General features: G+C 42.6%; 1 protein-coding gene across 1 annotated transcript; it reads left to right on the top strand.

The window, feature by feature from the left end:
• The first annotated feature begins 1,165 nt into the window (after window positions 1–1,165).
• Window positions 1,166–23,294, top strand: LOC116942585 (F-box only protein 32-like). The gene is made up of 9 exons (XM_032954663.2): window positions 1,166–1,657; window positions 6,857–6,957; window positions 7,140–7,189; window positions 7,817–7,909; window positions 11,407–11,500; window positions 12,304–12,488; window positions 17,001–17,183; window positions 19,956–20,099; window positions 20,666–23,294. The coding sequence occupies exons 1-9, from the start codon at window positions 1,548–1,550 to the stop codon at window positions 20,753–20,755; spliced, it is 1,050 nt and encodes a 349-aa protein (XP_032810554.2). The 5' UTR covers window positions 1,166–1,547; the 3' UTR covers window positions 20,756–23,294.

The raw sequence follows: 23,294 nt of genomic DNA, 5'->3' as shown, positions 1-23,294 counted from the left end.
TTTCCATCCGCTTGTTACGCCTATTTAAATGGGAGGGTTATAATTCAGTAACTCGGCGTGGGGGGGGGGGGGCACAACACAGTCAATGTTAAAAAAAAAACTTTAAACAAATGTTAGAATGAGTAGATTTTTTTGTCTAATGCATTCTGCTCAAGTGCTCACCCATTATGTATGAGGCAAGGATGTACCAACATCTCCCCCCCCCCCCACGGGGTTGATTTGACACGAGCAGTACGTTTGTGTGCGGTATTGCTTTCTGTGTTGAACGAGGTCCCCCCCATTTGAGGAGGAGTGCTCTTGCAAATGACATCTGGTAATACAGCAGCAGCAGCATGATGAGACCCAGAATGTCGAAAGCGGTCCAGAATCTATTTGCTTCAAGGCATGCATGCTGGTAATGTTGCTTTTTCAAAATATAGGCAGATTAAGAACCCGGCTACAGTCTACATTCGTGGTTTTATTAATTTGTTTTTTTTATATTTTTATTCAATTTATTATTATTATATCTAAGTGACTTTACCGAAAAAAAAACAAAGAATATAGGCAGATGTACTAAAACATTGATTGTACATGTACAGTAACATGTGGATACAACAATTTTTTTATGTTTTGCCTTCATTTAATTGCAACCGTAAATTGTTCTTTCAAATTAACCGTTAGCAGAAATTAAAATCCTACCCCCATCCACCACCACTATCACCTACCTCCACCATCACATACCATCACCATCACTGCCACCATCCCTCACTACCACCACCACCACCAACAAGAACAACAACCGCCGTTCACCACTAAGTGGCGGAAACGTCATCAAGGCGCTTGTGCCGTGCTAGGTGCACTTTGAGGCCAGGGGAAGTGTCGAAGGCTCCCTGGCAGGAGTTCACGGGACAGAACCCCAGGTGCCATGGGGTTGACTCCTACCACAACCATCCCCACCACAATCTTCACCATCACCCCCGCCACCATCCACCCAGCTCCACTATCCCCCTCTCCACCACCCCACCACTCGCTCACCCAACCCCCACCAACCACCACTAATTCCCCCAGCAACTATCACCACCCCCCTCCCCACCACGAACCACCACGTGCTGGAGAGAGAGAGAGAGAGCGGGGCGAGACCGAGCGCACGGTTAGTTGGGGTTCGGGTGTAGCGGTGGGGGTGGTGGTGCAAGGGGACAAGTGGAGAGGGAGGAATGTGGTTGACCCAATGGCGAGGCGGCACCGAAACACTCATCACAACAAAGCGCGCGTCACCGCCACGTGTGTTATTCCGGCAACAAAGTGGCCCTCTCTCTCGCTCGCTCGCCTCCTTCAAAAGGCGCAGGAGCGAGCGCAGCCCAGGGGCACAACGCAATTCAATTGTGACCGAGAGCCAACGAACGCTAACTAGTACTCCGGCGTGTTACTTTTGCGGTTCGGTTTAAACCGCCTTTATTTTTTTGTTATTTCTTTCTCTAGCACGCGCGCTCTCGCTCTCTCTCTCTCTCTTTGTTGCTGTTTGACTTGTGCGGTGGTTTTGTTGAGTTTTTTTTGACAAAGGGGAAAAGATGCCTTTCTTGGGTCAGGACTGGCGGTCTCCTGGTGGCAGCTGGGTCAAGACTGGCAGTGGATGGAAGAGGGGCAGCCACGACAAAGTCAACGACATCATTAAATTCATGTGAGTTGGTTTTTATTTTGTTGCTTAAAAATGTTAAAATTAATTCACGGCGCGCAACACTCTGTAGCCCCCTATCCTGTGTAGTAAATGCGTCACGCCTTGGCCCTGAATAGTCGCCCGGGACGCTGCTTTAAACACGTGGCATTAAGCTTCGTGAATGAAGGACGAAAAAAAGTCTATGAAGTAACGGCCAGCCGCTCTGTCATGGCAATATAAGAGCCGTCACTCAGAGCCATATAAATATATTTTTTTAAAGCGAGGGACCTCGTGTATAATATCTGACAGCTCACCGGCATAGGTTCGAGCAAATCTTTGACCGTGCTGATTAGAACAATTGTCAAGATGGGGTTGCACGTGTTGGAGCCATGCATGAATGAGTGCACTCCTCGAAGGCCGTGTGGCTGACAGGATGTGTGAAACATACTTTTGGGGGTGTGCGTGCGTGTAGTCTTGTGAAGGGACGAGATGTGTGCTCTTTTTCTTTACGACTTTGGAAATGTGTTGAACCCAATGTGAGTGACGTCATAGTCGTACGAGCCCTCTGTGGTTGGTCATAATTCATTCCTTGGCTAACAGTGACTGTAAATTACTCATACTCTTTGGTTCTATTCGGTAAAGTGACTTTACCGAATAGAACCAAAGAGTATGGATCCTTGCAGTCACGAAAGCTTCAAATCTAGAATATAAATTACTCATTTTTTTCTGTTTCCGCCTGTTTCATGGACGTTTAAAAGTCGCGCGAAACAACACTGGACTTCAATTACGATATCATTTCATATTCTTGGTTCAAGAATATGAAATGATATCGTAACAAAAATATATTGCTGTGGTTTTCACACCTGATGATGATGATGATTGCTTGTGTTGCAGTCGAAGCGTCGTGAGAATTTGATTGTTTTATATATTTATTATTTTATTGTTTCCCTTCTATGTGACTTTACCGAAAGAACCAAGAATATGAATCCCTGCAGTCACGAAAGCTTTAAATCAAAAGATATCATTTCAGTTCAGTTTCATTTATTTGGTATAGCCCTGTGAGCCATTCGGCTCTTGAATCGGGTGCAACCGCAACAAACAAAAAAACACGAACAAGAAAACATCTTCAGTAGTGATGGACAACTAATGAAGGCTCTCAATGTCCATTTAAATTCTTATACATTTTACATTATTCGCAAGTAAAAAATACTTTTGTCCGTTTAACAACACGTGCTCGGCACAATTAAATACACACAGTGTACTCTATATCACACACGTGCATCTTATAAAGATTATAGGTGGTAACCTCCAGCTAAAGCTTAGGTGCAGTAGAGGTGGTGTGTTGCATTTGGAATCTTGTTAGTAAGTTAACCTGCAGATAGATTGTATAGGTAACCTGTAAAGGTAACCTCGGGTGCAAGCAAACTACAGATCCAATATAAGTAACATGGACGTGGGTAGCTTGTTTAACTAACCTGCATAAGTAATCTTGGGTGCAGGTAACATTCAGGTAAAGGCAACTTGCAAAGGTAACCTGTGGTGGTATAAGTTGTATCAGTAATCTTGCATGTATAGGTAAGTGGAAGGTATTGTGCGGTTAACCTCTACGTAGCCTGGGGGATATAGATAACCTATCGGTAAACCTCAAGTAGTTAGAGTTAATTTTGTTTAACTAGGTGAGAACCAGGCAAAGTAGCCTTGGGTAATAGATAAACTGTCAATAGAGGTAATCTGTATAAGTAACCTGGGGTTGTAATGAGGGTATAAAGAGCTTAAATGGAGAACACAGGACAGTACAACAATTGATTAATTAAAAAAAACGTGTTTACCATCATTGACAACACCAAATATATTGTCTACAAATTTAATGGAAAGCATGTGACACCAACACTGTTGCACTATAAACAATATTCCACAAATGTGACCTACCAGTTCATGGGAATGCCACAGCTTGAGTTATATTAAGGTCTCCGAGACTAGGCATGCAGATGTAATCAGCATATGCCGTGCATGAATCGGTGTATGCGTCATGAACTATAATATAGTAATTGGCCCACGATGTATTAATATTGTCTCATCGCATCACTGTTGCTGTAAATCAACGGTCATTACTCTCAGTTTCGCCATTTGCCAGGTATATACAGTACAGTTAAATAGGAGCATGCTATTCTTCAACTTTGTTTATGAGCAAAAATGTCTAAGTGGCATGTACGATTTTAGACCACTGTGGAAAAATAACATGTTGTTGAAGGTAGTGGCCAATATGCAGCCAATGCATGTGTGCTAAACATAAAATGGTGGTCGTTTGATAGGTATTCCAGATACAAGTCAACTGCACTTTAGTCAATGTGCTTCTGGTTTGATCCCATCAACAAATGCAATTTTTGTGACTGTACTGTGTCTACAATTGCTTAACAACATGTAGCAAGTACTGCGTTATTTCCCAATCCAGAGGAGGCAATGTGGGCTAAGTAAATACTGTAGGAACTGCGAATGATTAATGAAACACTGACTATGCGTGTGTGAGCAACTGGTAGAATTACAGCACAGCACAATGTTTGGTTTGTTATTAACCTGTTATAGTTCATTATGGGTTTAGCTTAAGAAAAATAACACACCATCCCACCCCACCTTCCCACACCTGTGTATATAAGGAATGTTGAGCAATACACTGCATTTTTAATGTATACCACATTCCAGCAACATTCGATGACCAGCTAGCCTGAGGGCATAATACTGCCACATCAACTGCAGATGGTTCACTGATGGAATTCATGCTTTCGGACAGGTCATTGGAAGAATGTGGCCACCAGATTAATGCCATTCAAACGACTTGCATTCAGTAAGCTCCCACATTAAAAGACAACATACCTGCAAGTCAATTTTATCCCCACTCTTTTTTTCTCGTCAAATAAATGTACCCCGATACAGAATGCAAATATTTATTTAACGCGAGGACCCCCAATTGCCGCCTTGTAATTGTAAATGCAAAAAAGCCGTAGCAATAACAAGCGGTGTTAACGTTTTAGAGTTACCTCTCATTGAACTCGGGTGTTTTTTGTCCCTCGCATATATACGGGCAGGCCTGTGACAGGTCTGCCCTCCCCCACCAGTGATGGTATACAGATTGTGTGTGGCGTGTAGCCACTTCACGACTAGGCGCTACGTGAGGAAAGGCAGAGAGACGTCGGTGCAGCCACCAAGGCGAATCAGACGCTTGGTTTATTGGCGATGAGATTAGGCGTTTTTGCTCTGGGTTCCATTGCAAGAGAATAACACTTGTCATTCGTTAGCAAGAGGACGAGTCCCTCCTGAGTTGTGTTGAACGTCAGCAGTGTAAACTTTGTGTTCAGTTGAAATGGTAAATAGGTTCTTTTTGGCCAGCATGATTAATGGCTTACAACGTATAAGTGTTTACTGTATGTGTGATGGACTGGAAAACACAATATTTCCCTCCCAAGGCAGCAATGCCAGGAGAATAAAAAAACGATGAAGAAAACAAACGGAAAGCAGATCCAAGGTGTTGGCAAAGAGAGTGCTAATGATGACAATACGTTTGCATAAGGTTGTCCAATTTTATATATTGAGTTAATTATTTGATATACATGATGCGTTGAATTAAGCAAAATCACACGAGCGCTTCCCGCTCAATTGAGCATCGATGGCACTGGCTTCCTGTTTACAGCCCTGAAACAGTCATGGAAATTCCACATTCCTGTGGCGGGGATGAGTCTTGCGGACGACAACTGTCGAGGTGCCCTTTATCGACCCCTGACGCACGAAGGGGCCATTGAGAGCCATTGCATTTTCACTGCTGAACCTTCCCATGGGTAGCAAGTTGCGTACAGCATAAACAAAAAAACCACACACAAGAGTTGAATACGGCGCTGTACGGTGGCTTCATTGGACCTGCATTTGCATCGTCGCTCGTATAGGTGTTCTTGCCTTCACCTTTTTTTCGTGGATACATTAAATGGTGGTATAATTGATCACTCAAAAATCTGGCCACGAATCCGAGGTAAGTTCGTGACAGCCCCTTGCCAATCCACTGTCGGATGACGCTGCGGGTTGAGGTTTCAAACTCGGTTTGCAGTCGTCCTCGCAGCGGAAGTGCGCTAACCATTGCGCCACCGCTCCACCCCACAAATATGAAAAGCTGCAGGGAAAATCGCAGAGTCATGATTCACCGTTTCACGAGTCTCAAATACAAAAATAACTTTGGACTGTAACTCGCCTTCAGTTTTATCCCGACCGTTTGCTGCCTTGAAATAGCCCCTGGTAACAAGCCCGAGGAGCGGGGGCGTGCCATTCATGCGATTGGTTTGGCTTCTCGCCAAGGAGGGGTGGCCGGAGATAGAGCGGGACCTTGGATGTCCCGGTTTCATTGACCAATACGTGCCTAACCCTGTTACCTAGTGTTGAGGGGTGATGGTGAGGGATGAAGAACTTCCAGTCGTGGAAGTTGTTTTGTTGTTGCGTGCCATCGTTGGGCGCTCAATGTTGAAATGCATAAATGTTTTGGTTGAATATTTTTATTTTTTCTGCAAGAGGTGTCTTAATAGCTTTTGAGGGATATGCAATGTTACGATTTAATTTAGTCCCATTAAAAACCCCAAAAATCTATGTTTAGCTAATTGATGAAGAATAACATGATGAAGGCAATAAGGAATCGAGTCTTAAAACACTAAATTCCAAATACAGCACAGTATTTTAGAGTACTCTGTATTCTGTGTGATTTGTTTTCATTTATAGTTTTATAGTCGCAAATTCCTGGCTCCTCATGAACAACAACACAGTTAAGCCATTTTTAAACAACGCAAATCATAAATACACTGGTGTTTACAATTTTTACATGTAACAATGTATTCCCTCAATCCCAATTCCAACGATTGAACATTCAGTTTATTATAATATCACATTCAATATTGTGATATCCATCATTGCACTGTTAATTCTTGAATGGATGTTAAATACGCTCACAACGAAAATGTAATTAATTAGAAACCTTGTGGATGTATTGTATAAATATATAGTAAATAAAAGCATGGTTCCTGTTAAAAGTGGACAGTTTTTGGATCAAACAGCTGGTCTTAGTATAAATATTTAACACTCTTTAAGGTAATAAACAGTTCACCTCTGAATTTCCATGCATAAATACAAAGGGACATTGCCAAAAATGTCTGGCCTAACGTGATCACAGAATTGCTCTGCTTGTTTTGACAGGTCTCAAGAAAACAAGGAAAACTCTGTACAAGAACAGGACTTTGAAGTTGTCGTGAAAAAAAGGCGGAAGGACATGCTAAACAATACTGCCAAGACACAATGTACGGAATATTTGCCCACTCCTATGAATGCATCGAATTGTAACGCATATGATAGTGGAAGCGACCTGTAATGCGTACAAATGTCACGTGTTTTCATAATTGATAGATGTCCTTAAAGTGGTGCTTTCTGCAGTTGGTTTGTTGAATACGTACGATTTTGCATTTTTGTTCCCACCAAACAGATTTCCATAAGGATAAATGGATATACGTTCACAAGGGGAGCACGAAGGAGGTGAGCGTTGTCTGCAAGATCTAAACACGTTTAAAACATTGGATCAACTTGTACTTAACTGTTGTAAAATAATGTTGTGTAAGAAGAGTCTGCAATGACATGGTGGAGTGGTTAGCGCATTTGCCACTTGTTACAGAGGTTTATTGTTAGTCTGGGGGCAGAGCAGGTAAATATTGCGGGCGTAGTAACTATGCCCCCTGCTGGCATACGGTATACAATAGTTCATCTGTGATAGCCGTGCACTATAAGAATATCAGTCCTACGAAATATACTAATTATAAAAACACATGTGGATCATTTAAAGCCCTCCGTCAATCCATTGCTGGATGACGGGCTCCGATGGCTCTCGATCATGGGAGTTGTTTGACTGTACTTGCCACGCAAGTCAGTGTGGGTTGTTGAAGGGTGGGAGGGAGGGCCCACCAGTTCAGATATCCCTCGCCTGTGATGTTGTCTGTGGCCGGGAATTAAACTCGGGTGGCCAAGTTCATAGCGCAGTGCACGAATCACTTCGCCACCACTCCAGCCACCCAACAGTTACATAAGCAATCATAATTGAGCTGTGAACGATGACCAAATAACCAACTTGTCTATTAATGTCAACCGTAAAATATGTTTGTGTTTTAGCGTCACGGCTACTGCACCCTGGGAGAGGCGTTTAATCGACTCGACTTTTCTGCCGCAATCCATGACAGACGGCGCTTCACCTACGTTGTACGGGTAAGTGCAAAAACAAGCTGTGAATGATTCATCCAGTATGGGGATGGCCAATGTTCAGCTACAAATTTAGACGCAAAAAGTGGCCACGGCACTGTGCATTTAAAAAATCCCAGTATGTTCGCATAAACTGAGAACCTTCCAAAACATTTTAAAATCTCTTATTTTATGAAAAGAGTATAGCCAGAAATGCTCGCTGGATGCTTGACTTTGATATCGGCCTGCCAGCACTTGCGCTGTGATAAAAAAAAAGTGGTCAAAACAGCTGTTGCTTTTGCTTGCTTGGATAGCAGTGTTGATTTCACAAGGTTCACCTTACCGTCACGTGGAGTTGTGTAACCTGTCACCCAAGGCCAACTCACTGCAGATGTAGGCGTTGTTGGTGATTGTGCGGTCGCCCTGCCACATGCTCCACAAGGCGTGTACATGGCTTTCAGGGCGATAGGTTTTCTTTTGCTGGATATGAGCACATCTCATACAAAGCGCAGTTCTAATATAAATAAGCACGTTCTTGCTGGTTGGGCAGGTCGAAGGGCAACTTCTGATTTTAAAACTGCTTTGGTTGTAAGCAAGGGGTGTACTCACATCCAGCTTCTACTGTATTAGATGTTTTGAAACTACGTGTTGTTCATAAACCTCGCTACACATTTAATCACCTAGTTTTACCAAAAAAAACATGAGAGGCACATTACTTTTGGCAGAACATCACAATCCTGATTGGCTAAATTCACGCTGCATTAGCGGGTTGGCACAGTAATGTATTTGTTGCATATTTGTCGTGTTTACATTGCCACGTGCACTAATCTATTGGAATTAAGTAAAGGAACCGTCATACATATTGCAAGAGTCAGTATGAACGTTCTTGCATGAAACGTTACACAAGTCGATGTTTACATTGTAAATTTACTGTAAATGTGCAATAACAAAACTTGTCCGGTGGTATTTTGCAATTAAGAGATTACACACATTGCTTCGGCCACCTGGAAATGCTTTCATTGTTGGTGGTTAAAACGACACCTCAAGCTCGACAGCGTTGAGTAAATGTCGAGTGGATGGCATGGCGAAAATCCCACTGGCTAGCTTGAATGAGACTCCTGTGTTGTCCCCATGTCTTCCGTTTTCATTACTCCTGGCAACAGCTGACAGAGGATATACCAGTCCAATTCTATTTCTGTGTTCCGCATGACTGTCTGTAATGACTCGAAATTGACCGGCAAGTAAACACTTTCAGAACCACGTGACTTACCCGGCACTGGTGTTGCTACGTGTTCAACGAATTAATAAAATATATATGCGCGCAGTAGTACGCAATTTCTACATTGCACATAGTCGAAAGGAATGCAGCTCTCGTGTAGTATTTAACATATTACAGAACAACTCTTGTCCGCAACCTTATAACCCATGAGTTTACCCATTACTCTGCGGTTCCATACGTAATTTTATCTGCCACGCTTTCGCACAGATACAGTGGAGTAAATTCGCACGTAATAATGTGGTGGATAATATGATCCATGAGGTTTGTCCCTCAGATCACCACAGAGGTTTTGGTCAAGGACCTCTTTCCACAAGGGAATGCGTCTATGTTGAATTTCTTCGTTCTTAGTTAGCATGTTTAGGCTTAGTTGGAGAATTGAACGTGTGGTCATTTCGTACGCTGAACAATTCTAAAATTATTTACGTGCGATACTTGTTTTTACATTTCACCGGCTATCTGCCTGTTGTCATGGAATGTTTTTCTATGGGCTCGCATTTTCCATCTAAAATCTAGGTGATTATTTTGAGGTTATGGTGGGCTGTAGGAAACCTAAGCCTCCCACCGATTAAAAAAAAGTGAGTGCCATATTTAGTGGTCTTATATATTATCACTCCCAAGTGTCGTGCTATAGTAGGCCATGCTATTATAATAATAAGCTATACTGGAAAATAAAAACATTATTCTCAGGATTCTGAATTGGTATTTTTGGCCAATTCCATGAATGAATGTCTGTCATGTGAGATAAAACCACATAACCAGAGAAACCCCATGCACAAGAGAGGCTAAAACTTAAAGCTCTGTAAAGATAGAAAGAAGATGTTGCTGTTTGTCTTAATTATCAGTGCACTGCCATCTCCTGGCCAACTTTTAGCCCTAATCCAAAGTAAGATTACATTATGCTAGAGGATTATATTTTTGTGATTGTACCAGTTTATTATTTATAGTGTATAATGCAAAATATAACTGTCAAACTTCAGGTTGAACTTATATCACATGCGTGACTAAAAATAAAAACCATAGAACGGTTTCGAAAAAATAATGTAAATTGCCTAATGACACATGTGTCCCCCACTTAGTGTTCAACATATTTAACTATGGCTTTAAGCTTGAACTATTCGTTCATAATTAACTGCATTCATAACAAGTGTTTACTGCACAGGACGAGCCTACTCAACCTATTGCACGCTGTTTTATTCTCTGAACGAACTATGGCATGTGAAATATATCAAGAACATTATTTCACCAAACACACGAAATAACAACAATTATAACTGCAATTAAAAAAAGCTCCCTTTAAAAAAAGTATTTCTCACAATTGGCACTCAATCCTTACGGATATGTTTTCTCAATTGTTGAGCGATTGTAACAGCTGCAGAACCTACAGAGTTTGGTGGTGGTGGTGGTGGGGGCGTAGGAAAAGCCTTGAGTGTTATTAAAGGAGGATACAGAGATGCGGTCAGTGCTGTGTGTGTATGTGTGCATTCACTGCTACTACACCACCAGCGGCGGGCTGCAGTAGTGATTTTCCACGTGGCATCTTGGGGCTAATTTTGTCCTGGCAGGTGAGCCGTTAGTTACTGCTGTTTGGCTTTCGCCATGTGATGCAGCGGGAGTGTGCCACACCACAACTCGTGGTCAGACGTGGTGGGGGGGAGAGGGAGGTCGGACTGGGTGGGGGGAAGGGGGAGATGTGAGGATTCTTGTCAGGCTGAGGCTCTGTTGACATTTTCGTTTGGCCATGTGTAACTGGAATGACATCGTGCAGCAAACAGGGCTCGCAGCAATGCCATAAACATATCGCGTTTCAGTGCCAGTGGACCTGCGCAAAGTCGGGTTTTATAACCGATGTTTTGTCGTGGCAGAGGTACTTAACACTTTTGTTTTTTTTGCTAGTGAACATGTTGATAATTTATGGGCTGATTAACTGCATACTTGGTACAAACATTTATACGGCGTCCTTCCCTTGACACAAACATAAAATGCACTGTTTCACCGATACCGCATCGCGTACACAACAGTATTTCGATTGTAAAAGTATGACATGACGCAACATAGTCACTGCAGGAAACTTTCACTGCGGTGTTTATACAGGATAGCAACTGCCTGCGGAATTATCTTCTGCGTAGCTTGGTCACGTTGCTCGCGCGGCACGAATGCGCAACATATATGAACGTACATTTTTAGATGTGCCATGCAGTTGTTAAAAAATAACCATCGCAACGGAGTGCCGCTTTTCTTTTCTCAGCTTCTGCAGCTGATCGCGCAGAGCCAACTGACCTCTTTAAGTGGGGCCGCGCAGAAAAACTATTTCAACATTCTGGAAAAGATTGTTAACAAAGGTGAGTGAGCGTGTGTGGCCTTTAACCCGTGAAGTGCACAGTTTGGGGGGGGGGCACATTGTTTAAAGGGTGACTTGGCAGATTGTTCTGATGGGGGGGGGGAATGAGGCCATCGGTGCTTACCAGAATTCTTTGGCAGTCCACTGCAGTCTGCATTTGGTCAACAAATGGTATCTGTTACAGTGGCTGTCCCTAATGTTTGGCCAATAAAAACATATATATTCGGCCAATATGAGAACAACAACTGGATTTAACTTTTTAGGAATTTTAAACACCCATTGCAGATGCATACGGCAGATATATATATGTGTTATTAGCTATATTGCAATTTGGACTGAGATATTTTATTGTACCTCTATTTTCAGGTTAGTTATAAGGCCATTGGTCAGTCATTCTCTTGGACTCACGTTGCTAGTGGTATTACACTCCTCTCAATGTTCATAATAAAGTACGCTCCTGATTTGGCCAACTAACTTGGTCAACGAAAAAGATCGTGAAATACTCAAATCAAATATTTTTACAGATACGGCGCATGAATTTCAGTATCCCCCAAAGATCTAACGGCTACAGTTTTGAAAACATCAACTTTTCCGCTCCGTTGGGTGCACAATAAAGTTTGTTTAAACTATCATTAAACTGTGCTTCGCCAAATAATCATGGCCATTCCTTGCCTAGGACTTCGTCCAAAGTATTCAACAAAGTAGTTTTAATTAAAAAATAATATTGCATCTTAGCTGCTGTCGGAGGACAAAGACGGAAGCGCTTGCCAACTGCCTGCGTGTGTTGCGTTCCATGCGATGCAGTGCTCAAGGACCAGGAGAACATCCGCTTGATCAAAGAGCTCCTGCAGGGTCTGCACACGTCCCTGTGCCAGCTGGTGGAAGGCGTGGGGAAGTCTGTGCTGGTGGGCAACATTAACGTGTGGTACCTTCGCATGGAGAGCATCCTGCAGTGGCACTACCAGCTCAAGCATATTCAAATCACAGCCGTGAGTAACCCTCCCGTCTCAAATCAAGTGTTCCCTTATGAGTGCTTTGAAGAGTGTAAACATAATCAGAATATTTATCAAAATATGTATGTTGGAGGAATCCGATGCGCTAGAAAGCTCTTTCACAGATGTCCAGCAGTTTCACAGATGTCCAGTAGAACAACGCTGTGTGGGCATTTAAGCAACATTTATTGCCCATCAACCCTCCAGGGTCGAAAGAATAAGCATCAATTAGTCAGGAAGTCAACCGTGGTTCTCTTGTCAATAAACTTGCCCCCACCTAGGATAGAGGAATTTCCACCACTGGCTCGGGCTGTATTAGAATCAGAATCTGTGTTTATACTGGAGGAATCTGATGAGCTATAAAGCTGTTTTCAGACGTCCAGGAGGGGCGGATCAGAAATATACAATAACGAATTATTCGAAAACACGATGGGAGTGAAAAATATAGGAAAGGTAAGTAAATCAATAATAATATATTAATGATTCATTTACCAGGTAAAGCCCACTGACCTATTAGCTTCGTTTTCAGAAGCGGCCTGGCCAAATAATTGAAATGCATGCTGAGATTATGAGTGGTCTTTTGAGCAGGAAATCACTGACACTTTGGCTTCAAACTACTAATAGCTCTCTCTGATAGTGCATATACTGCATGTTGTCCGACTTGGTATCCAGCATTCCGCTCCACGTTCTGGGAGCTTCTTTACGAACATAATTGAAATGCCTCGCTTGAGCCGCGAGGGAAAAAAAGTATTTAATCCTCTGCTGATTTTGTACGTTTGCCCACTGACAAAGAAATGATCAGTCTATAATTTTAATGGTAGGTTTATTTTAATAGTGAGAGACAATACAGTGAGGGAAAAAAGTATTTGATCCCCTGCTGATTTTGTACGTTTGCCCACTGACAAAGAAATGATCAGTCTATAAATTTAATTGTAGGTTTATTTGAACAGTGAGAGACAGAATAACAACAACAAAATCCAGAAAAACACATGTCAAAAATGTTATAAATTGATTTGCATTTTAATGAGGGAAATAAGTATTTGACCCCTCTGCAAAACATGACTTAGTACTTGGTGGCAAAACCTTTGTTGGCAATCACAGAGGTCAGACGTTTCTTGTAGTTGGCCACCAGGTTTGCACACATCTCTGGAGGGATTTTGTCCCACTCCTCTTTGCAGATCTTCTCCAAGTCATTAAGGTTTCGAGGCTGACGTTTGGCAACTCGAACCTTCAGCTCCCTCCACAGATATTATATGGGATTAAGGTCTGGAGACTGGCTAGGCCACTCCAGGACCTTAATGTTCTTCTTCTTGAGCCACTCTTTTGTTGCCTTGGCTGAGTGTTTTGGGTCATTGTCATGCTGGAATACCCATCCACGACGCATTTTCAATGCCCTAGCTGAGGGAAGGAGGTTCTCACCCAAGATTTGACGGTACATGGCCCCGTCCATCGTCCCTTTGATGCGGTGAAGTTGTCCTGTCCTCTTAGCAGCAAAACACCCCCAAAGCATAATGTTTCCACCTCCATGTTTGACGGTGGGGATGGTGTTCTTGAGGGTCATAGGCAGCATTCCTCCTCCTCCAAACACGGCGAGTTGAGTTGATGCCAAAGAGCTCCATTTTGGTCTCATCTGACCACAACACTTTCACCCAGTTGTCCTCTGAATCATTCAGATGTTCATTGGCAAACTTCAGACGCGCATGTATGTGCTTTCTTGAGCAGGGGAACCTTGCGGGTGCTGCAGGATTTCAGTCCTTCATGGCGTAGTGTGTTACCAATTATTTTCTTGGTGACTATGGTCCCAGCTGCCTTGAGATCATTGACAAGATCCTCCCGTGTAGTTCTGGGCTGATTCCTCACCGTTCTCATGATCATTGCAACTCCACGAGGTGAGATCTTGCATGGAGCCCCAGGCCAAGGGAGATTGACAGTTCTTTTGTGTTTCTTCCATTTGCGAAGAATCGCACCAACTGTTGTCACCTTCTCACCAAGCTGCTTGGCAATGGTCTTGTAGCCCATTCCAGCTTTGTGTAGGTCTACAATCTTGTCCCTGACAACCTTGGAGAGCTCTTTGGTCTTGGCCATGGTGGAGAGTTGGAATCTGATTGATTGATTGGTTCTGTAGACAGGTGTGTTTTATACAGGTAACAAGCTGAGATTAGGAGCACTCCCTTTAAGAGTGTGCTCCTAATCTCAGCTCGTTACCTGTATAAAAGACACCTGGGAGCCAGAAATCTTTCTGATTGAGAGGGGGCCAAATACTTATTTCCCTCATTAAAATGCAAATCAATTTATAACATTTTTGACATGCGTTTTTCTGGATTTTCTTGTTGTCATTCTGTCTCTCACTGTTAAAATAAACCTACCATTAAAATTATAGACTCATCATTTCTTTGTCAGTGGGCAAACGTACAAAATCAGCGGGGGATGAACTACTTTTTTCCCCTCACTGTATATACAGCACAGCCACGAAAGCCTACGCAGTAGAACTAATCTCTCTCTGTGGAAGACAACATGGCACGGCCTTCTCAGTGCCCTCTCTACGTACATTGCCCAATCATTGATGTGCTCGTGCTCCGCCATTGGTGTTTTATTACTCTGTGGTTCTATTCGGTAAAGTCACGTAGGTAAAAAATAAAACAACAAGAATCACGACGTTTCGGCCACAACACAAGCGGCCTTCATCAGGTGAAGGGATCAGGCTGCCTCGAGGACAGCGCTGGAGTGAAACACAGGCACGCTCAGACCGCGGACCTTTAAGCTGTGTGTGAGCAAACAAGGTGCCTTGACAAAGGAATTAGCATAAAAAATAGCGTTTGATTGGCCGACTTTAGAAAAGAGGTGGTGTACGTGCCGGTGGACTTGCCGTTTGGCGCGGGGGTGGGGGAGGGGGAGTTTACCTATTGATGGTGTGAAAAGGGAATTTATAAGAGCTGCGAAATTTTGGGGTACATATACTTGAAAAATATACTGTACCATTGAAATTAGTTTAATGTTTAGTTCGATTTAGAACATCTTTCCAATGGTTGCTTAATTTGAAACCATCTTCTCCGTTAGAATTGGTGTTTTATTATTCCGAGATTCGTATGTTGGTAAATGTTGCCCGATTCAAGTACCAATGCACACTTGTTTTTTAAAACAAATGCGAATAAATCAAGCACAGATTTTGACTTATTAAAAATAAATATCCACGATGGTTATGTTTTACAAGCCACAGTTCCTGGCAGTGAAAGAACATGGGAGTGGGGTGGGGTTTTTTTTCTTTACTTAAAGTGGAAACAGATTTTGGTACAAAGGTAAAGCAATTGAAAACATGCTAAAATAGCATTAATTAGAGATACCTTTCTTCATTCTTTTTTTTCTGGAAGGGGATAAAGCGTACAATTGTTTAAATAGTTTTCATTAGTGAAAGTCTATCATCAATGAAAAATTAAGCGGTTGAAACCAATATGTGCTGAAATGGGAACAACCTGCAGCTTGATGTACTGCCCTAATATAGTCATGCAGAGTTCAATGCAGAAGCATTGGCTATAACACTTACAGGTTATAACAGCAAATATTTCTTTTTTTCAATACCCAATGAATGCAGAAACGAGAAATGCCAAATCTGCATTGTTTCCTTATGTCAGGTTTGGAACCCATTATCGTAAACCAAGACTGATCTCACTTGTCTGAACTGCCACATGCATTATGGTTTCAGTAATTCGGGACAGCTTTTTTTTACAAAACAATGTATATATGGGATATTCAGTGGTTTGCAAAGTTAATTTATGAAATATTCCTGTTATGTGAGCAACACAAAATGAAAGCTTTATAAATAGTTGTCCAGAGATAATTTATTTCAGAAAATCGGCACGTTTATTTTTCCACATTGACTTGAGCTGCGCATTTTTGCCATATTCTTTTCATTCAAGTAATTTCTTCCTTTTGCAATTGTTCGCTTCCAAGTGAGCACCAATTATTTAGCCTGGAACTCAATGTCAGGCTCGTGTTATTGCTACATTTTTTTCTTTCCACCAAAAGTCCTCTGTACCTCATATCTAGGTACAAATACTGCTTGACTTCTGAAGCATAGGAGCACTTTTGCACGTCTAGAATTTCAAGGGCAAGTTTCTAAAATCCTCGCACCTCTGCCCACCCATAAGTATACATGGTACGACTACAAGTTAGTCGATTGGCAGGTCACGTGCAGTGGGTTAAAGTGTGGGCACTGCCACTTCTTCCAATGTCTGGTCAGCATTGAAGAATAGGCCAAACTACTCCCAAAACGGTTCTTTCCAGAGCTTCCTCGAGTAGAGGCCCTTCTGTTAGCAGTGTGGCCATGAGCAAGGAATTGCAGGGCTGCACATTTACCCTTGTGCCTATCTCAAGGCAGCTAAAGACTGAACAATGCAACCTATAATATTTGTTTCTTGGTAAAAACAATTCTCCTTGCAATGCTTGTCTGTTGCATTTTTAGCCCTAACGCTGATCAGAGCACTGCCATTCTGTTTGTCTTCCCTGGCTCAGAGAGAAGATGAAGGTCTGACTCTAGTTGACCTCCCAGCTGACATGCAGCTCAATATTCTGCGGCGCCTGGCTGACGGGCGCGACATCCTCAGCATGGGCCGCGTGTCGGCTCGCCTCAGCGGGCTCTGCGAGGACCGCCTGCTGTGGAAGCGCCTCTGCCAGTACCACTTCACAGAACGCCAGGTACAAAAGCCTCCTTCCAGAGGGAAGTGCTAACTGCACAAAATGGTGTTCCCGCGAGCTTGGTTTTTAAGGGCCTAGTATGTCGTCTTCGTTCTTTCGGTAAAGTCACGTAGAATGAGAATAAAACAATGAAACAAAATAAGACAATAAAATTCTCACGACGTTTCGGCCACAACACAAGTAGCCTTCTTCACTTGTGGCCGAAACGTCGTGAGAATTTTACTGTCTTATTTTGTTTCGTTGTTTTATTCTCATTCCACGCGACTTTACCGAAAGAACCAAGAAGATGAATCCTTGCAGTCACGAAAGCTTTAAATCGAAATTTAACGGGCCTAGTATATCCTTAGCTCTTTCGGTAAAGTCACGTGGAAGGGAAACAATAAAATAATAAAATATATATAAAACAATAAAAAATTCTCACGATGTTAGCCAATGGGACGTGCAATCCAGAGGTCGACCGGTTCAATGCGATCTCGTGGTGCGGCAGGTGAAACATTGGGGCAGGTTTCTTGAATCCACTGAACTCTGATCACCCAGCAGTGTAAATGAGTGCACTGCAGTTAGCCGATTGGCTAAATTTCCCGTGGTAAAAACAAAAACAACAACTCGGAGTCCTATTCAATCACAGTAATGGCAAGGGTGCAATTATTTTTTGACACCGCTGCTGGCAGATGGGCTTCCACTCGAGAGCGCTCGAGAGAGGATATTTGGCCATCGTCATCGACCCCACAATCCTCCAACCAGGATCTGACCTACCGAGGAAGACCTGGTCCTCCTTGAAATCGGATCTGGACACTCCATGGAAGATGTGGACACTTTCTCCATTGGTAGAAAATTAACGAGAGTCCAGGTTTTGACTGTGGTGGTGCGACATCTCAGACGGTGCAACATACCGTGAACGGCCGCCCAATCGGATGGTTCAACGGCGATCTGAAACAAATCCCCGCGCGGCCACTCTCGAAGCGCTCAAATAGCTATCAAATCTCGACATCAATTTGAAATCTGTTGCAACCCCCAAGAATGCTATGCGAAAGAGGAGGACAGCTGGCAAAGTGTGGGGTATTCCTGCCTCTTCCAAGATGTCGGGCCAGTATGGAAGAGTAGGCCAAGTACCCCCTAGAGGGGTTCTCTATAGCGCTATCTCTGTCTCGTGGACTTTTGCGAGCAGTGGTGTGAATACATCATTCCCGAGCTGCAAGGGTGGTTGAAACAGTTTATTTTTTTTCACATGAGGTTTTCGGGTACTGACATGTTACTCTTTGGTTCTATTCGGTAAAGTCACGTAGGTAAAAAATAAAACAGCAAAAATTACGGCGTTTCGGCCTTCGTGACTTTACCGAATAAAACAAAAGAGTATGGATCCTTGCAGTCACGAAAGCTTCAAATCTACACTTACATGTTGTTGAATTTTGACCCAGTCTTGAAGTGTGGCCTGCACCACGTAGTCATGGCAAGGTGTTTTTATTAACCAGCACTCCCAATGCAATCCACATTGGTTATAGCTTCCTTTAGAATGCTCGCAGAGGTCCGCCGTTGATTGTTTAGTTCATTCGTGTTTACTTTTGATGTAAATTCTACGTGAGCTTGGGGAGGGGGGAGCTTTCAATTCGGACAAACAGGTGGGTATTTTTTCGTCGTGTTTTTTGGTCCAAAAATAAAACAAAAGAATGTCCAATGAGCGTGCGTTGCACAATGTAGTGGACTTCAGTGTTGTAGCTGGACACGATGTCCTTGTCATGCCAGTGAGGTTTTTTTTCCCTCCATTTTTTTCCACGGTTAAAATTACACAGCTGTATATGTCACTGCTAGTGCCTCGTGCGAATGTGCTGCTATTACCTTGTCTGCCACATGTGATGTTGTAAAGGTTAGCTGCTTTTGATTAGGACTGCATAATTGCATACATACTATACATAATGTCTATACTATAGCGGTAGCTATGTGACAAGTAAGGCAAGGATTTGTTCACGTCTGGAATCGAGGCCACATTAAAATACGTCTAAATGGGGTTTTTTTGTAGACTGCTTTGCAAACCTTAAACTCAGAACATGTTTAGCTTGTTGCTTACTCGCATATGATAATGATTAACTGGTCTGAGATAAAAGAAAATGCCCTTGGTGCAGAGAACAATGAAGTACAGAATTCAAAATATAAGGTCTTCAAGTGGACATTTTCACAGAAATAACTCTAAAGTTCCCTCACAGCGTCGCTGCTTTTATTCTGACGGTGGGCGAGCAGGTATCCGCATGGTTCATTGCGCTTGTCATACAGCCAGTTTGCACAGTCGGTGATTTGAATTCTACAGGGAAATAATTAAGCAAGGCATCTTTTGTATGAAGTAAAAAAAAACCTGAATAATTGTTCACACGTGTGGGTCATTGTATGTAAAGCCATACTTCACATCCCCACATTTAAAAATTACCTGCGATTAAATAACAATGTATTAATACATTTCAATGCATCACGGTAAGGGGATGGAGTGGTGGTGCTGTGAACCCGGCAAGCCGAGTTCAAATCCCTACCATGGCTAACGTCAGCGGCAAGTGATGTCGCAATCGGTCGTGGGTGTTCCCCCTCGAAGTCGTTCTGCACTGACCAGCGTAGTGAAGTATAGTCAAAACAACCCCGTGAACAAAAACGTGCACATCATTATCACATATTAACAGCAAAAATAGGCAGCTCCCCCGTCGCCGGAGGCGCGGTGAACCTCAAAATCCCAGCTCACGCTTCGCGTAATCGAGACCGAATTGCCGTGTTGTCCGTCTGTGTTTGCAGTTCCGCAGGCGCCTGATGTTGAACGACAAAGGGCAGATTGATTGGCAGAGAATGTACTTCAAGATGCAGCGCTGCTACCCTCGCAAGGAAGAGTATGGCGACACCCCACAATTCTGCCGCCACTGCCACGTGCTCTTCTGGAAGGTGAGAGAGGTCACCACTGGGGTGCGGACACCTGTTGACCCCATTAGCAAGGCATTGTGGACAACCTGCTAAACCTAGCCTTGCCAGCTCATTCTGTACGAGTGGTATGGGGCAATATGATGCTGCAAAATGAGATGAATGATCGCACGTGCGTTTTTGTGGTTATTCCGCGGAGCTCTCTCGTGTGTTTGAGGGTTGTGCCACGTGTTGTCGGCATGATGTCCGGGAGCTTCTTTTGGAGATGGATATTAATTCAGTTCACAAAGAACGGAATTCAGTTCCTGAAGAAGCTCCCAGCACGTCCGAGTGAAACGTCAGACATTATGCCGAACGAAGCGAGAAACGACTCCCAAAAAACACATCAGAGAGCTAGAACAAGATAATTTCAGACAGATGTTCTCTGGTTTTTCTTTTGTAATACAACTTTATTGGCCAAACTATGAAACTAACCTGATTGCAGCTCACTTTGGTGATTAAATGGACACCCATTAACTGTAAAAAGAAACGAAATTCCCAAACCCAGTGTTTTGATGTGTGTTGCTGTGTGTGTGTGTGTTCTTTTTCAGGACACTGGCCACCCTTGCACAGCTAATAATCCTGAGTGTGCCTACATTCCACTCTCCCCACAAGCCTTCATCAATCTGTTCAAATTCTGATGAAACTGAGGACCGCTGCCCTGGAACGGTGTGCTCCCAATGCCTGCGTAAACAGTGCCAAGTTATACAAACGAAACTTTTTTTTCAAGAGGACGATTTTCTCAGGGACTAGTAAGGAATGAACAGAGAGCAGAGCGTACTATAAAATAAATGTTGCGTGAGGGATTTGTAAGCGGGGTTGTAATGAACTGCAATCAACTATTCAGTATGCCTGCTCTAACACTTCACATCAACGAACACTCTTCATTGAGTGTTAGTTTATACCACTTTGAATTTGACGAAACTCACGATTTAAGAGAACCGTGTTTTGCGCGTGATCTTGGTTTCAGTTGCACAGATTGATGTGCTCCGTGCTAATATTGGAACCACTCTTGCTTATTAAAAGTAAAAAATAGCTGTTGAGTAGCAATTCATTCATAATAAAGTTTTTTTCGGTTAGATCGTGTTATAATAAATGTGTGATCTAACCCAAAAAACCTTCATTACGAATAATACTGGTCGCGAAAGCCTACGTGTTAAACTGAGTAGCAATTCAAACGTTTTAGTCATTCAGGTACGGCTTGACCTGGTAAAGGAAACGTACGATTGGGTCACGGTGGCTTGCACATGTAGAATAATAAATTAAAGGGATGGCAAAGACTCTAAAGTTACCACAACAACGAGAACGCATTTTTGACATTTCTAGTTTCCGTGATGAATCTCCCAATTTACCGTGATAAAATGCGCATTAAATTGTGTCACTCTAACCTTTTGGCTGCAATCAACTCCCATAGGTCTACACGACATTATTTTTGTTTACTGTATTTTGCATCAAAGGGCATTTGTCATGCTCGAGATTTTATTCACACAACTCTAGAGATGATCGTTATTCTCGAGGAAGATCAAATCACTCTTCATCAAGGTAGTTTTATTTTCTTAAAACTCGCATTAACGTGGCCATATGTACGAATCTATTCCATCGGGTTGCATATATTGAGCCGAATTTAAATTCTTCCGCGCATCGCAATCACAGCTCGACTTGTGCTATCTGCGCGACAGGAAAGCATCTGTCCAGTTTTGATTTAAAGCTTTCGTGACTGCAGGGATTCATATTATTGGTTCTTTCGGTAAAGTCACCACGTAGAAGGGAAGCAATATAATAATAGAAATATAAAACAATAAAACTTCTCACGACGTTTCGACTGCAACACAAGCAATCATCGTCAGGTGTGAAAACCACAGCAAGAAAATTTGAAGAAAAAAATTATGGCTGTGGTTTTCACACCTGATGATGATTGGCTTGTGTTGCAGTCGAAACGTCGTGAGAATTGTATTGTTTTGTTTCCCTTCTACGTGACTTTACCAAAAGAACCAAGAATATGCCTCTGTCCAGTGTTAGAGGAGGCGACTTGGCACACGTGTCAATGCTGTTTACCGCTACTCAAGCGCTGGGGTGAGGAGGGCTGTGTGCTTACGTGATGAACCAAGATTGCTGGCCCAAGTGCAAACAGGGCTGTCCAAGGACGCCAGAGAGTCGTCTTGTGAAATGCTATCAGACCTTCGCGTCCCTGAGTTGTGGTGTTAAGTACATACCAAGGCCTCGCGTGAATTGCCGTCTTTGTAAATACGTAGCACGTAATAATAATGCTGAGTCGGTACGTTATAGAGGTCAAAGTAGTGGGATTTTTTTTTGCTTTTATATATCTTTTAGCACCATACGTACAACAGCGGGAGCGTGTTTTTATTTTTTTATGGATTTTTTTTTGTTTAATGATTGTACATTAGCGGTAACAATACTGCGTATGCTTTTGTATAAAGCAATGCCACACGTGTAACTTATTCTAAATACTTCACAATGCCAGGGCACTTTAAGTAATCTAGAGTAGTTCGCCAGGTGGTACAATCATTGAACTGATAAAGTAGCAACCGTGTCCAGAGCTCATAATTACAGTAGAATCGGGGTTTTTTTTTTCACTCGGAAGTCTGGTATTGCCCATTCCCAAGGCTCTTAAACTTTTCCTTGCGTTGCTGAAAAGATAAAAGACAAGTTTTGGAAGTCGTTTGGTTTGAGGAAGTAAGCAATTCACACGTAGTTACAGAAACGGTGTGTGAATCGTACAAAGTGAATTGGCGTCATCCATGTTAATTACGAAAAACTATTTTGCAACTGTTATTTGTGTGATGGGGCTAAAACCTACATTCACATTTAGAGGTTAGTCAAGGTTGTTTTGAGCAGGAGATAAACTATATCGTTACGGCATTATTAAATTGAAAGAAAAATATGATCTACAAGTTGTGTGATTGCAACATGTATTGAAAATGTGTATATTGCATCGTTAGAAACGTCCTAAGTGTTAGATATATTTTTGTCGACCATTTCCTCACCGCATTATTAAACGCTTAGTTGTTGAACGTAAATACGCATGTTTCTGAAAATATGGGGGTTTGTTTTTGTACCACAATGCAAGGTGTAGCAATATTTGAGTGCTTTTTAATTTTATACGATTTCAAATTTGTACTTCCATTACAGCAATAAAGTTCTGTAACGTCAAAAAAAATA

The sequence above is a fragment of the Petromyzon marinus genome, chromosome 15, assembly GCF_048934315.1.
Source record: "Petromyzon marinus isolate PM22_M1 ecotype Great Lakes invasive population chromosome 15, UKy_Petmar_22M1.pri1.0, whole genome shotgun sequence".
Classification (NCBI taxonomy): Eukaryota; Metazoa; Chordata; class Hyperoartia; order Petromyzontiformes; family Petromyzontidae; genus Petromyzon; species Petromyzon marinus.
The sequence above is the reverse complement of the archived record's forward strand: the minus strand, read 5'-3'. Positions and strand labels throughout refer to the sequence as shown.

Bases quoted from the DNA above. Each gene is read 5' to 3' on its own strand.
- LOC116942585 (XM_032954663.2), top strand. From the start codon at position 1,548: ATGCCTTTCTTGGGTCAGGACTGGCGGTCTCCTGGTGGCAGCTGGGTC. The intron at 6,958-7,139 runs GTACGGAATATT...CCCACCAAACAG, and splicing joins CAATACTGCCAAGACACAAT to ATTTCCATAAGGATAAATGG. The intron at 7,910-11,406 runs GTAAGTGCAAAA...TTCTTTTCTCAG, and splicing joins GCTTCACCTACGTTGTACGG to CTTCTGCAGCTGATCGCGCA.